Consider the following 16,543-nt stretch of genomic DNA (forward strand, 5'->3'; position numbering starts at 1 on the left):
TGTTAAATAATTGAACGAACCAGAGCTCAAGCCTACAAATAGATTTTAGATGCAGCATGCAACCAGAAGGGGAAAATACAATCTTTCATCTGAGGACCCTTTTCTTAAGTCTTCATTTTCATCTCAAATTTTGTCTTTATTCTGAGAGATTCAATGACCATTTTGATGACTCATTCCAACAACTTAGCCTTGGACATCCTCCCCCATGTCAAAAATGTTCACTTTTGGTGTACTTCAACTACCTACTTCACCTTTTGTAACCTTACATTTCAATAGTCCACCTGTGATCATAAGCCTCTTGCCTTCTAGTTTTCTTAATTTCATCCCGCTCAGAGGCTCAGAGCATAGGAAGGCTCACGGGTATCAGAGCCAGGATTCAGGGATCCAGGATACCAAACCAGTGGGCAGAACACTGGCCCATGTCAGGAGTCAGGGATGCGAAGCCTAAGTGCTCAGGGTGTCCAAGAGTGGGTTGAACCACCAATTTTAGCTTAACTGGACACAGATTATAAGGGCTGGGAAGATGCACAACATCAAAAACAAGAGATTATCTTCGGGCATAGACAGGGACTGGAATCAGACTCACACAGGGGCCAGAAATAATGCTAAGTGACTTCTCTTGCTCCTGCAAACCACGGACAGACTCCTGAAATGGGCAGCAGAGAGGGGACTGGGATAGAGTTGGGGTTCCTGGAAATCCAGAGCTCTCGCTTATCAGCAGGGACAGTTTGGCTTCTGACTTCACCACTGCGTCAAATCTGTCTCTTGCCAATGATGTTTTCCCATCCACTTCCCACCGGCAGTTTCCAGTCTGCATCTTACTGCGCCTCTTGGCTACATTTGGCAGTGTTGATCACCCTGCTCTTCTCAAAATGCTCTGCTCTGTGGGCTCCCGTGATACCACACGGCCTAATCCTCTTCTGGTCCCTTTGCTGCCTATCTGACTCTGTCATGGGATCCTGACTCTCTTTCACCCCCATCTGGTGTTCCTATAGGTCTGTCTTGTACCTTCTTAGTGTTTTATCTTACATATTCCTTGCAGTTATCTCTTTCATTCTCATGGCTTCATCTAGCACTCCAATGCTGCCAGACTCACATCTCTTGCATAGTTTTCTCATGCCTGAGCTTCAGAAGTGTGTGATCAATAGCCTTTTGGATATCTCTCCCTGGACCTTTCCTAGGCATTTCAAGTTTAACACGTCCTGAAGTAAATTCTTAGTGTTTCTCACCCAGTCTCCTTCCATTCCACTATTTTTTATTTCAGTGGGCAGTTCTACCATCTAACCAGTCACATCCAAGCAAAAAACCTGGAAGTCAAACTTGACTGGGTCTTCTCCTGTACCACCCACATCTATCATTTAATTAATTCATTCAGCAAACTGCAAGCAAGTCCTGTTACTTACCAGGTATTGTTCTAATTATGGACTAAATAGTGATAAGGGAAACAGACACAATTCCTGTCTTCATGAAGCATATACACTACCGGCTGACTTTGAAGTGTTTCTTTCCTCTGTCCCTCCTTCTCTTTTATTACTAGCAGTAGTTGGCATGTAACAGATGCTCAATTAATCTTTATTGAATGAATGAATACATGAGAATGCAACTATCCGAACATCTGCTGTCTATATAGCACAGATTATGGCATGACATACCAATGTCATTAAAAATATTTCAAAGCATACTTTGTGAATCAATAGAAACTAAAACATCTGGCCAATTTAGCTAGCAAATCCCCAGTGAAGCATTAGTATGTTTTATCTGTGTTATGCAAACACTCAGATGGTCTGGGCTTTCTGTGGTATTGACTGGGTGTCTTGGCAGAGCACAGGCTCAGCCAGACCAGTTTTGATCTCTTCCAGGCACACATTATGTCTCTGAATTGCACATATGGCTCACTGACTTCCAGAGCTAAGCATAAGTGCAATTCTGATGCTTGTGACCATTTTAATTGACTCAATCATTTCCAAAATGTTGTTAGTGCCACTTGGTTATTTATGAATATCAGCATACATTCATTGGCTCTTAAGTCTGAAGACATCAAAAAAAATTGAGATTATTCATGTTGAAGATGGCAAATACAGGCAAAACTCAGGCATCGTAAGAAACATATGGTATGGTTAAACACCAAGAATAATAATCTTTGACTAATAATGACATCTTTTATAAAAACTATTTGATGACATCAGTAAATATCTTTAGGAAATCAGCAGATAAATATTTCCAGTATTCCTATATAATTCTACCAGATCAATCAATCATGAATCAAAACCAAGCATCTCTACCTCTCTTATGGGTTCTCAATTCTTAGTAGCTAGGATAGGTACACACTGAGATTAGAACAATTAGGAATTATCCCCATTTCCACAATCAGCTTAAATGGACAGAGTTTTTCAAAAGGAAAGACCAAAAAGAAAAAGAAAAACAAAAAAGCAAGAGAGAAAACTTTATGCAGAATTATTGAAGTGTTCACGGTGAGGCATGCATCTTTTTAAAATAAGCAGCATTCAGGCTCAAGCTAACAATAGGCAGAGGAAACAGAGGGTACTTTCAGCTGGGCATGCACCAACTCCAGGAAGTATTTAAGACTGTAATATTCTATAATAGCAAATTGTACCATGCATACCAATTCAGGGATGGAAAGAGGTAGGCATTGAAATCAGTTATGACTTGTGTAGGCATAATAATTTGGGGGGAAAGTAAACACTCACAAAAGAATATTAAAGACCTAAGGGTAGACTCTTGCAAGGCATGCGGGCTGGGTTCAAGGGTTGAACCTGCATCTTTGTCCAGTGAATGGGGTCCATGCACTGATCCTTAGCTCCTTCACATAGAGCTGGAAGGAAACCGAGGTTAACCTGGCCTCAGAGCGCCCCATCAATCTTTCAAACGCAGAATAAAGAGGCAAGACTTTCAGCATTTTAACCTTTTCCATTTTAAATGTCTTTAAGCAGACAGATTTTTCTTAATGACAAGTTAATGAGAAATGTTCAGGTCTGTGGATTAGAACAATGAACACATATATGTCTTCATAAAGCTCCAGACACTATCAATTTGGTCTATTTATTTCATAGTACCCTCAGCTTTTCCTTGGCTCGGGAGAATGTCAGAAGCTGTTTACAAGTCTTATATAGTGGCTTTTTTTGGGTTAGTTTCTTTAAAAAAGTACAATGAAGTCACACAACTTACATGAGTTCAACTATACGTGCCTGGCCTAAGGGAAGGGAAGGGAAAACCTGTTAGAGCAGGTGATTTTGCCCATGCTCTGAACAAGCATTCTGGAGAGGGGAGCAACTCTGAATCCACTTTGGTTCTCCCTTGATCAACTTCAGTTCTCTGGTGCCTCTCAGTGTCAGAGCAGCTCATTGGGTTTAGTGTGATTCTGGTATTTGAAGATATACTTTTAAAAATAATTTGATGATTGATAACTTACACCTGATGTACTGACTTTGTTGCTTTATCCCTCATGGAAGATGCAAATTCACACTACATAAGCATAGCATTACGTGGGTGGCTTTGAAATTGTTTACTACTCTTGAATGCCCTCATCCTTACCTCGCTTGCAGCTTTTATATTTCCCAATCAACAATGCCCTCCTGATTTTAAATTTCAGAGGGCACCTCGGTACTCCTAGCCGGCCAACTACCTAAAAAAATTGCATTCGCATGGACTTGACCTTTCCCCTTTGTTGTTAGTTTAATAACATGAGGTTTATCTTTTCCAACATGAGTAATTAATTTTGGTAAAATTATAATTCAGTTTCACATGACATTTATTTTTAGCTAGGTCAAAAAAAAAAAAAAAAAAGGAGAGGGTGGTGGGAACCCTCTGGTATTTCCGGCATTTCCTGAAATGGCATACATAGGTTAACTCTGTCCGGAGGTGATACGTTTGATTAATTACGATTAAGGCACTCAGCAAAGAAAGGGTTAAAGATGAATTGGTCTTCTCTGAGGCAACTGGGTTGGAGGTGCACATGCATTCACAGCAAACCAGAAGAAGGAAGCCAGGACTTACGTTCTGTTTCCCCACTATGTTATCAAAGGGCAGTTCGGGGCTCCAGGATCCTTCTGTGAATGTCGCCCCACTGTTTCTCCTGTCTGAGGAGCTCACAGACTCCTTGACGATGTCTTCAGGCAAAGACAGCAGACTCTCCTCAGGCTGCTTAATTAAATAGGTCTCTATGTTATGCTTCCTCAAGAATTCGTTCCTCTCTTTACCATGACCCTCTTCCACATTATAGTCACCATTGAGGCAGTCCAGCGTGGCTCTGGAAATGTGAATCCTCCTGTGTGGACAAAGCATAGGTTGTTATACACCTGACGTGGCTTGCAAAGGCCAGCTCTGTTTTCGGTCCTGTGCAAACCCAACATCAGGGCTGTGCGTGGGTGCCGTGAGGACGTGTCCTCAAGGACAGTATCTATTCCCCTGAAAAAGTAGAAAGAATAAAAGAAAACAAAAGTATAAGCATAAATCAATGAGCAGGTATCTATCACCAACCTCACCCCTAGGGTCGCTGTAGCCTCTGATAAATCGCAGCCCCACTGAGCCACATTTAAGCACTTCCTTTGGCTTTTCTTCTGACTGTCAGCCTGATCCCAGCAACTTTTAAGAATCAGTGATTTTTTTCAGTCATGTTGATTATTTTGGAAAAACAAGTTCCATAAATGTTTCTGAACTCAACGGCAAGTCTTGTCCTATCACCATGCAAATGTAGTGCTTAGTGTTTTGGAACTTTTCCTATCTTTTCAATTTTCACATATTTGTGCCTTATTTCTTCAACTTGTCTATAATCTTCTTAAGAACAAAGGCAGGTCTTACAAGTCCACAGGGCTACATGGAGGGTCCTTTAGGAAAACCACTGTAAGATGCAATTTCCCCTGTAATGTGTATATGGAAAGCAGAAGAGAACACAGCTGTGGATACGTGCAGGCTGGCAGCTGGCTAGCTCACTCACAAGGTAAGAGACTCATATCAGCCATCATAGTTCAAGATTCACATTTCTTTTGTAGCAAAACAACAGATGACATCAAGAGCCTTAAAGATCAGATAGGAATTGTGGGAACGTCACATGGTAAATCCTTCTGGGCAAGAGTTCTTCTGTTCTCATAACTGCTTAACTCAATCAGACTACTTATCGTGCTGCACTGTGGTCTGGGTAGACTAGCTTGGTGTTTACAAGCATGGATGCTTTGGCCAGATTCCCTGGATTGAAACCCTAGCTCTGCCACTTGCTAGCTGAGAGATCTTGTGCAAGTTATTTAAGCTTTCTATGAGTCTGTCATCTCACCCATAACAATGGGAAAAATAATAGTACCCATTTTTTAGGGTCTTCGTGAGTATTTTAAGAGTTGATTCGTGTAAAGTAGTTAAAACAGTGCATGGTACACTGCACATGCTACAAGAACAAACCCTTAAATTATTAGGATTATTTTCAAAAATGCCATTATCTTATTTCTGTTGTTTATTCCATGCCTCCTCAAGGCTTATAAGGTACACTCTAAATTCTGAACAAGGTCTCTAAGACCTCCACTCTCTGGGCCCTGCGACTTCAAGCCTCATTTTCTGACACTCTCTCCAGCGAATCAAGTAATTGGCATGTCGTCAAATTCAAGGTGCTACTTCACACCTACTAAACTCGGAACAAGCCATTCTTCCTGCCTAGAATGCTCACACCATGTTTTCCACACAACAATTTCCTACTCCCTGATTCAGCACAAATTCATTTCCCTAGGCTGACTTCAGTGCTCTTTTAAATGAATGAATGAATGAATGAATAAGGTAGATACTTAAGACTTTGCTTGGCTTCTGGATTCTAGAAACAATATATCCAAGGAAACAATTTTTTTTAAGGTGATGTTTCCAAATGCATTTTCTTCAGTGCTGCCTCTACTTCCCCTCGTTACCCCCCTTACCCATCCTGCTAAGTTCTTGCTTACAGAGAGAATAATCCACTGCAAAGGACATGTAAAGAAACAGAAACTACAAACAATGCATTTCTGCTCATTTAAGGCACATTCTGCATGTTTTCCGAATAAGTATCCTTGTATATAGACATTGATTTCAAACGTGAGGTAAGATACAGGCATACCTCGTTTTATTGTGCTTCCCTTTTTTGTACTGCACAGATACTTCATTTTTTCCAAATTGAAGGTTTGTGGCAACCCTGAGCTGAGCAAGTCTGTCTTTCCAAGAGCGTTTGTTCACTTCATGTCCCTGTGTCACATTTTGGTAATTTTCAAAATATTTCAGACTTTTTCATTATATTTGCTATGGTGATCTGTGATCAGTGATTTTTGATGTTACTGTTGCAAAAAGATTACAACTCGCTGAAGGCTCAGATGATGGTTGGCATTTTTTAACAATAAAGTATTTTTTAATTGAGGTATGTACATTGGTTTCTTTAGACATAATGTTACTGCACACGTAATAGACTATGGTATAATGTTAACATAACTTATATATACTGGGAAACCGAAAATTTGTGTGACTCGCTTTATTGAAATATTTGCTCTATTGTGGTGGTCTGGAACCCAATCTGCAGTATCTCCAAGGTACGCCTGTATCAAAAATAAAAGCATGTGAAAGATGTTTTGAGCTCTCTCGAGAAAAGTTCTAATTACAAGATATTCTCATGATAAGTTTTGTTAATACATAGGAACTCAGTAGTGTTGACCTAGGAGAATAGAAAAGATGTTTGACCTTCCATGAAACAAATAGATGTCCCAGTCTTTCTCAGATCAAGCTCAGAGCTGGGTGCTTGAAAGCTGTCTTTTTCTCCCAGGCAAAATGAAACTCCTGGACATGTTTCATAAAGTCTAATGGCTGATCTTCTTTTAAAATAATCAAGTTAAATACCACCCCATTTGGTATTTTCTCTAGATTCTACATTTTATTATTCTGCTGTCAACGCTCGGGGGACTAATATTTGTATATCCTAAATCAATATTATGTTTTCCATAGTGAAGGACATCCTTGCCGTTACTCATTCCTGACCCTACTGCTGAAGTTCTAATCAATATTTAAATGCTTTGATAGAAGCTGGATTTTAGGTGTTCATTTTCATCTTTGCTCCTACCTTGAGCTTTGGAGTAATGCATTTGCAGCTGAGAGTCTGGGGATTACATTTCCCTCTAAGGAAATGAGTCAGTTCTCAGACAATATTCTCATATATTGAATGTCAGGTAAATCTGACACTTTCTGATACTTTTAAATGCCAGGATATACTAATAATAGTCATGATAGTAAATAAGATCTAACAGTTGGGCAACACTTGTTTTGTCTAAATGTTACTTTGTAGCCAAATGTATTCTATGTGCTTTGTTCCATGGATTATCTCATATAACTTCCATCCTTCCAACAACTATAGGTGATAAAGCGTTTTTTTTTCCCCTCACTTTTCTGACAGTGAAACTGGCTCAGAGGCAGTGAGTAAGTAACTAGACCAAAGTCCCATCAGTGGTAGGTGGCAGTGCTGGATTGAGACAAAAACATTCGCTTTCAGAGTCTTTCCAAGACCCTACAGCTACATCATAGGGTCATTACTACAACCACAGCTATTTCCTGAGCGAAGGACTTTATAGACATTGTTTCATCTCACTAAAGGTTGAGAACAGTGGTCCTCAAAATGAGGTACCAAGGCCAGCAGCGTCTGCATCACCTGGGAACTTGTCAGGGAGGCATATTCTCGGTTCCCATCCCAGGCACAGCGATCAGAAACTCTGAGGGTAGGGCGTAGCTATTGATGGTTTAACGAACCACGTATGGATTCTCCATGACTGCGGGTTACAGACTGTCAATCGTTATGCCGTGGCGTTGGATGCCTCCTTTCCTTCTTCCTAGGTTCTATACATCACGCTAGGCACTGGGGACACAGAGGCACTGGAGAGTCATAATAAAAGGACAATCTTGAACAAACTGGACTGATAAATTAACAATGGAAGACAGTGATGGGTAGTGAGGCACTTAATAGCTGCGTTTATGTGACAGATTTAATTTCTTTGAGCCTCAGTCTCCCCATTAAAACAAGGAAGCCACGATTTACTACGTGGGGTGTTGTGAGATCAAATGATATGATGTATTCATGGTATTTAGCACTACTGAAGACGTGTTTAGAATTGGGGGCTATCTCGCTCATTGAAAGGAAAAGTAAGCTGAGTTTTTTCCTACAAATAGTGATTGATAGGAAGGGGAAATAACAGACATTAAAAAAGAAGAAAAATAAAAAACCAAACAATTTCAAATCATGGAAAGTTCAGAGATATGTCTGAGTTTTCAAAGGAAGGCTAAGGTCATATAGCAGGTCTGTAAGTCTTAACCCTGGCTGCCCATGAGAATTGCTTTAAGAACTTAAAATAGATTCTGCACAGATTTTGCTTTACATGAACTGGTCTGCGGTCTGGAACACCAGGATTTTTAAAATGCTCCTCTTCTGGTTCCAATGTTAAATCAAATCTGAAAACCAACGCTTTGCAGAGCTAGGTCCTGAACGCCAAGAGTGTCATCTCACCGTCCTCACTGCCTACGACAAATGTCACTAAAGTTTTGGGGCCAATATTTGCATGATGTTTTAATGTTCTGTCACCTCCAAAATAATTGCTTCTTGGACATATACTTCTGAATTCTGCACATGGGAAACCCACTGTCAGAAAGTGAGCAAATGATAAGTGTTAAGCAAGAAGAGGGTTTTGCTTTGGCTTACCCAGGGATTCCTCCAGATTCAAGTTTGTTTGCAATATCCACATCCCAAGACCAGACATCAAACTGCCACTTCCGTAGACCCAACACGCCACATAGCACTGAGCCCGAGTGGATTCCAATCCGCATGTCAACATCATGCTTCGTCCTTGACCGCACATACCTGTTGACATAGGTGAATGCAGAGACACATGTAAAAAGGCCAGTGTAGGCACCTTTGGCCTGGGTGGCAGCCTGGGTCTTGCCTACTCCACAAGTTCAACTCCTGTCCATTCATCTGCCACCTCTTCCATGAAGCCTTCTTGGATTTCCTGATAACAGAAAGATACCCGTCCTCCTCCAAACTCTACTAGTCTTTTGTCTGGACGTTTAAGGGCCCTTATCACCCTTCTCCCCAAACCTGCTCATCCTATATAACTTCTGTCTCAGGGAATGGCATCAATCTCTCTCTCTACTCACTACCGTACAAACCTGGGATAGATTATAGATTCTGCACTTCACTGCACACTCCATTTCCAACCTAAATATTTTAATTTTTATTCCATTTCCGTCTCTCCATTCCTCATACCAACACTCTAGTTCAGGCCACCATCAGGCTTCAGTCTGGGGTCCCTGCCTCAGCCTGACCACCTTCCAGCTCATGTTCTACCATGTTCTACATGGCTATCACAAACACAGAAGTGACCTTGTCACTCCATCACTGCCTTGTCGAAAACTCTTTCCTGACCTCCTGACTCCTTAGAGCAGTGGTCTCTGGAGTAGTGTGCTCACATCCCAGGGCTGAGCTGGGTCAGCGGCTGGGAAGCAGGAAGACAATGATACAACTTCCATCCATAGCTTTCGTGTTTTATCTTTACCAAAAATTGATATATGGGTTGACTTTAGCCACCTTACAGGGTCTGTGTCAGACTGACCTCTGACTGTAAGCACAGGGGAGGCATCTTGAGAAAAGAGGAAGATTTCTACCATCAGGAGTTTCCTCTGGGCACACGCATTCCTTCTTCATTTTCAAAGTATTTCAAACAATTTTAGTTTAAGAGTTAAAGGATGTCATTTATGTAGAAAGAAATTCAAATGGTAGACTATAACACTTTGAAATAGAAGAACTAGAAAAATCTTCATTGCCACATAGCAACCCAGTGGTTATTTTACTTCAAAATAGTTAAAGGAGTTGTCAAATTTAAAGATGATTTATCTTTAAGGCAGCTTATGTGATCAACATAGCTTTTTAATTTAACTACTACGTACAAAATAGATAAGCAACAAGGATATGCTGTATAGCACAGGGAATTATAGCCATTATATTTATTTATTTGGTTGTGCTGGGCCTTAGTTGCGGCAGGCGGGCTCCTTAGTTGTGGCTCACCGGCTCCTTAGTTGAGGCACATGGACTCCTTAGTTGTGGCATGCGAACTCTTAGTTGCGGCATGCGTGTGAGAGCTAGTTCCTTGACCAGGGATTGAACCCCGGCCCCCTGCATTGGGAGCGTGGAGTCTTAACCACTGTGCCACCAGGGAAGTCCCATAGCCATTATCTTGTAATAACTTTTAATGGAGTATAATCTGTGAAAATACTGAATAACTATGCTGTACACCTGAAATATAATATTGTAAATCAACTATACCTCAATAAAAATTAAATTAATATAAAAAATAAAGATGATTTATCCCTTTTTCTTTGACATGAAAGCAAGTGTTCCAAACTCTCTAACTTTTCTGTGATAATAAGTTGCTATTACTATCCAAATATCTGGAAGAATCCAAACTTGCGTAATTTGTTTATCCAAACTGAAGAGGATGATTTAAGAAGCAGTGAGCAAGTAACTGCTTTTCATAAGAAATTCATGGTCTGAAGAGAGAATTTTGAAAATGGAAGTTTGGAAATGTCTCTATCTCTTCGGGAACTTGGTTGTCAAACTTAAGTTATGTCAACTATCAAAATTCGCAGAGGTGCGTATTGACTAATGTCAGGGAGGAAAACAATTTTCCTCTGACTGGTCTAAGAATTAAATTGACATGAGACAGATTAACAGGAGAAAATTGAATTTAATTACATGCATACAGCACCTCCTAAGAAAAATGAGACCCCAGCACAAGTTAGGGAATGGAGGCTTCTATGCTGAGAGAAGAAGGGGACAAGGGTTTGGGACTTCAAAGGGGAGGAAAGCAATTTACAGGAAGATGGGAAAGAAAAGTTTGGTAAACAAATGTTTGCCATGCTTCGCAGAGACAACGGGATACAGAGAGGGGTTTGATCAAACAGGCCTCCTTGCTAAGTTTCCCCCCCCCCCCTTGCTAAGTTTAGCTCATATTCCTTGTTGTGGCTCTGAGGATAGCTCTCTTCCTGGGATAGAACCAATCTAAATTCTTTTAGGCAGTTAAGGGGGAGCAGGTAAACGTTCTTCCTGAGCCTTTTGTTTCTTAAAAACCACCAGCCTAAAATAATCCTCATGCCAAAGAGACACATTTTGGGGTGGCAAATGTTGCTCCCTTGCAGTAATCTATTTTAAAATTTTCCAAATGAAGAGTTTTGGTAGAGTTTGAACCCATTTGTTAAAAAATATAAAAAATCTACTGCCCTCTAATGAGCTTGTGTGAACAACACACAGACATCAGAGAAGAAGAAAATGTATGACAAGATGTATAAAACTTTGGCATAAATGACCATAAATCTGATGGTCATTAGAGCCAGATACAGAAATAAATTGAATTTGAAACCTCACCTTTGCATTTCTGCATCATAAACTATTAAGATTAAAATAAAATCAGTTAGGTTGAAACCCACTGCTCTCACTAAAAAATGGTGAGAGCAGAAAGATTTTTGCACTATAATTAAATTTAAAATATTTAAAAGTATATTTATTTCATCATTATCCTTAACAATCCATATTTCATGTATGTTTTATAGTATATGTTTTAAATGTGTGAATATAATGATAGAATAGATAATAATACAGTTTATAAGTTATTCTAAGCATTTTTGATAAAGATGGGGGATCAAAACACTCAGAAACCACTGACCTGTAAGATAAAATGGAAAACTCTCAGAATGGGAGAAAATAGTTGCAAATGAAGCAACTGACAAAGGATTAATCTCCAAAATTTACAAGCAGCTCATGCAGCTCAATATCAAAAAACCAAACAACCCAATCCAAAAATGGGCAGAAGACCTAAATAGACATTTCTCCAAAGAAGATATACAGATTGCCAACAAACACATGAAAGAATGCTCAACATCATTAATCATTAGAGAAATGCAAATCAAAACTACAATGAGGTATCACTTTACACCGGTCAGAATGGCCATCATCAAAAAATCTACAAACAATAAATGCTGGAGAGGGCGTGGAGAAAAGGGAACCCTCTTGCACTGTTGGTGGGAATGTAAATTGATACAGCCACTATGGAGAGCAGTGTGGAGGTTCCTTACAAAACTAAAAATAGAACTACCATACGACCCAGCAATCCCACTACTGGGCATATACCCAGAGAAAACCATAATTCAAAAAGAGTCATGTACCAAAATGTTCACTGCAGCTCTATGTACAATAGCCAGGACATGGAAGCAACCTAAGTGTCCATCAACAGATGAATGGATAAAGAAGATGTGGCCCATATATACAATGGAATATTACTCAGGCATAAAAAGGAACAAAACTGAGTTATTTGTAGTGAGGTGGATGGACTTAGAGACTGTCATACACAGTGAAGTAAGTCAGAAAGAGAAAAACAAATACCGTATGCTAACACATATATATGGAATCTAAAAAAAAAAGAAAAAACAAAAAAGAAAATGGTCAGAAGAACCTAGGGGCAAGATGGGAATAAAGATGCAGACCTACTAGAGAATGGACTTGAGGATACGGGGAGGGGGAAGGGTAAGCAGGGACAAAGTGAGAGAGTGTCATGGACATATATACACTACCAAACGTAAGATAGATAGCTAGTGGGAAGCAGCCGCATAGCACAGGGAGATCAGTTCGGTGCTTTGAGACCACCTAGAGGGGTGGGATAGGGAGGGTGCGAGGGAGGGAGATGCAAGAGGGAAGAGATATGGGGACATATGTGTATGTATAACTGATTCACTTTGTTATAAAGCAGAAACTGACACACCATTGTAAAGCAATTATACTCTAACAAAGATGTTTAAAAAAAAAAAAAAAGATAAAATGGAAAATTCCTAGCCTGGCACATAAAATCCTTCATGATCTGTCCTGTGTCTTCCTTATTAACCTCATTTCTCATGCACACACTGGACTCCAGCCATCCAAACTACATGTCACTGCCTGAACCCTGGGCCCAGGATGCTCCCTCAGTCTGGAGTGTCCATTCCCTCCTTCAGTTGAAATCTGGATTATGTGCCTTTCCCATTGTTCTTATTGCATCCCACGTGAACAATAAGTGGGATACTGTATTGTAATCATCTGTCTCCTCTACTAGATTCTAAACTAATTTACGGCACAGACTTTGCATGGCTCAGTGCCATCCATCCCTCTTAACATGGTACCATGTTTGGAACATGGCGACACTCAATCAATGTTTATTGAATGGAAGAATGGATGGGTGAGTGGATGGGGAGTCACTATTCATGTTTCCACATCTCTAAGCATTTTGATAAAGAGTATAAACTCCTGGAAGGCAATATTCCTGTCTGAGTTATCCTTGTATCTCTTACAGCCTAGAGAACGCCTCACGTATAGTTGGGCTTTTTTTTAAAGAATAAATGAATGATTCCATGTACAAATTGCATCTTTGTATTCCCTGTTCTTAACAAGTTTTAAGATAATACATTTATTTAAACAATAAAGTGTTAGTGGGTTGTGGATATAGAAATATTGAAATAAATTAGATATTAGGAAGGCAGCCACGGACATTAGAAAGAATGCTTGTAGCTGAAGGGTGAGACAGTTCTTGTCCCTGGTGAGGATTCTAGTTTCTGGGTCATCGTTTTAACTTTAACTTTTAAGTTAAAAACTGTATGGGAGTTTGGGATTGACATATACACACTACTATATTTAAAATAGATAACCGACAAGGACCTACTGTATAGCACAGGGACTTCTACTTAATATTCTGTAATAACCTATATGGGAAAAGAATCTGAAAAAGAATAGATACATGTATATGTATAACTGAATCACTTTGCTGTACACCTGAAACTAACACAACATTGTAAATCAATTATAATCCAGTATAAAATAAGAATTTTTTTAAAAAAGGAGGAGGAGAAGGAGGAAGAAGTAAACAAAAAACCCTGTATGTGTATACAGTTTTTATACACAAACCCTTCATCCACTGATGATAAAAACAGTAGAGGCCATTTGAAAAATCCAATAAAGCAAGAGGAAAAATAGCATCAAGCACTTGAGAAGAGCATTTTAGTTTCTGATGCTTTCTCATTGAGTTTCTCTGAGGCAGGTCATCTGTGCTGTTCACCATGTCTTGTACCGCAATATCCAAACACATATTAGGATTATACTTTCCTATATATTTCATGTTATTTTTAGCCAATAAAATGTGAGAAGTGATATGGGTCATTTCTGGGCAGAAGTTTTAAAAGCATGATCAACCACACCCCTTTGATTTTTCTTTTTTTTCTGTGTCCAGCCTCAGTCGAGGACACTTGGTGATGAGGCCTTCTTAACCACGGTTCCTGAATGAGGATTATGTAGAGTGGTACCCTGCCATTCCCTCAACCATCTCACAATGGACAGGAAACGAGAGTGAAAACTGAATCTTTGCTGTTTTAAGCCACTGAGATTTGGGGGAATGTTTGTTACGTCAGCATAACCAGGACCATCCTGACTGGTACAATCATCATTCACAATCTACATCATTCTCATCATATGAGCATCACTATAGTAGAGGGTGTAATATGGACTCTAGTGCCAGACTACCTGAGTTTATATCTTGCTCTGCCACTTACTAGCTGCATGACCTTAGGCACGTTACTTAACGTCTGTCTATAAAACAGGAGCGATAATAGCATTGTCAGGGTTAAGTGAATAAAGATATGTAGAGAGTTGAGAATAGTCTCTGGCACATACTAAGGACTACTTGGTTGCTTATCACATATGAAGGAACTGCAGGAAAGTTAACCTATTTTCTTGTGGCCACATAGCTGGTAAGCATGATTCTAAGACTAAACTGGGGCTGCTGTTTTTTAAACCTCATACTCCTTGCAACGTAGACACTGTATGTGGTGTGTGAATAGCTTAATCTTATCCAGAGTTTCAATGGTTGTAGAATAAAGCTCTAGCTGATTGTTTCACTTACAGAGCCTTTGTGAGCCCCAAAGGAGATAATGGATGTTAAAGTGCTTTGCCAACTAATTGTGAGGGTCTATTAAACAGCACACCATGCTAATGACATTAGGCAATTAACATTATACAGGGAATGCAATGGAACATCTTAATGAAAAGACATTTAGATTTTTTATTTTCTTCTACAAAACAAAAATCATAAGAAGACAAACTTTTTCACTGCACTGTTTTTCTTTTTGTTGTGTCTGGGATTTGACTTAATAAAAGAGAAGAATGAAATTACGGAGAAGTAATGAATAATTTACAGACAGCGATCCTCTTTGGAAAGGCTACCCAGCGGTTGCATGGAACTACAAACACATTCCATGTGTTTCAAGATCAGTTCTTGAGGGGGGAGGGGGCCTTTGAGCATTCTTGAAGCTAAAATGGAGGGAATTCTGCTCTGAGTTCCAGGTCCTGTTCAATTTTTCCAAAGTAGAGCCCCACCGATGTTTTGCTGTGCCTCATCAGTCGCCAAGTAAAGAAAAAAAAATGCCTATAGATCACTTGCCTTATAAACATCTGCACCTGCTCTTTTTCTCCACAAACTCTGAGCTTCTGGAGGGCAGGCGTACCATCTTTCATTTCCACATGCCCACACTTAGCACAGCGCTTAGCACATAGTGCTCAGAAGTATTTGTTGAATTCATGGACAAAGCTCAAAACCTTTCTTGCTCTATAGCCCCTTGTTGTCCCAAGATGCTTCTAAGAGTCCCAGGGGAACCACGGAGGTGTGTTTGGCCCTGCCAGTTGGGGAGTGGGGAGACCCTCTACATCTTCCCCTTTCAATTAAAGCAGCTTTGCTCTCATCTGTTTTCATGGAGGGCTTCTAGCTAAGATTTCTTTTAAATAAAGACTCCACTTAATAGTTATTATTATTTTTTGTAGCTCTAGATCAAGCTGGGTACCAATAATGCAACAGTTTACCAGCATAAGAGTGAAGATGTCATTTCCTTTAACTGAACTATTAAAGATGAGTGTTTGGTATATGATAAAAGATGAAGAACCTTAGAAATGTTCTTTCAGTTGAAATGCTTCAAATGGTTCATTTTTTAGCCAATTAACCAATCCATCGATGGTGCTGGAGAAATGACAGCCATCATTGATCTGTAGATTAGACTTTCTCCACCCGTTAAATAAATGGATGAGTAGAGAGACAAACTTCAGCAGAGTAGCAGATTGGTACTGTGGGTGAAGTACTTCCAACTCCTCAGCTTTGGGAGCAGAGACTGGAGTTCTAATGCTGCATCTACCCCTTGTTGGCTGTGGAAACTGGAGCAAAGGAAGTAAATTCCCCTCTGTAAAATGGGAATGATAAGGGCTTCTCAAAGCAAGTGACTCTCAACACCACCAAGGGGCATGGAGTCTGCATTAAAGCAGGCCTGGATGTGAAGTTAGGTATCTCAACTTACTACCTGTGGGCCTCATGCTAGTTGCATTAGTCTCTGAGTCCCAGTTTTCTTAGGTGCAATGGGAAAGAGAACTAGATTTTTGCAGAGTTGTTAGGATAGTTTATAAAATCATGTATATAAAGCACTTAACCTGGTG

General features: G+C 39.9%; 1 protein-coding gene across 1 annotated transcript in view; it reads right to left on the reverse strand.

Annotated features, from left to right (window-relative positions):
- The window catches only part of ADCY8 (adenylate cyclase 8), a 235,889-nt gene that overhangs the window by 104,084 nt on the left and 115,262 nt on the right, over window positions 1–16,543 (reverse strand). The window contains exons 6-7 of the mRNA XM_068525423.1: window positions 8,699–8,857; window positions 4,015–4,285 (exon numbers count right to left, since the gene is read on the reverse strand). Coding sequence (XP_068381524.1) covers window positions 4,015–4,285; window positions 8,699–8,857 — 430 coding nt within the window. The remainder of the gene's footprint in view (window positions 1–4,014; window positions 4,286–8,698; window positions 8,858–16,543) is intronic.

The sequence above is a fragment of the Eschrichtius robustus genome, chromosome 17, assembly GCF_028021215.1.
Source record: "Eschrichtius robustus isolate mEscRob2 chromosome 17, mEscRob2.pri, whole genome shotgun sequence".
Lineage (NCBI taxonomy): Eukaryota > Metazoa > Chordata > Mammalia > Artiodactyla > Eschrichtiidae > Eschrichtius > Eschrichtius robustus.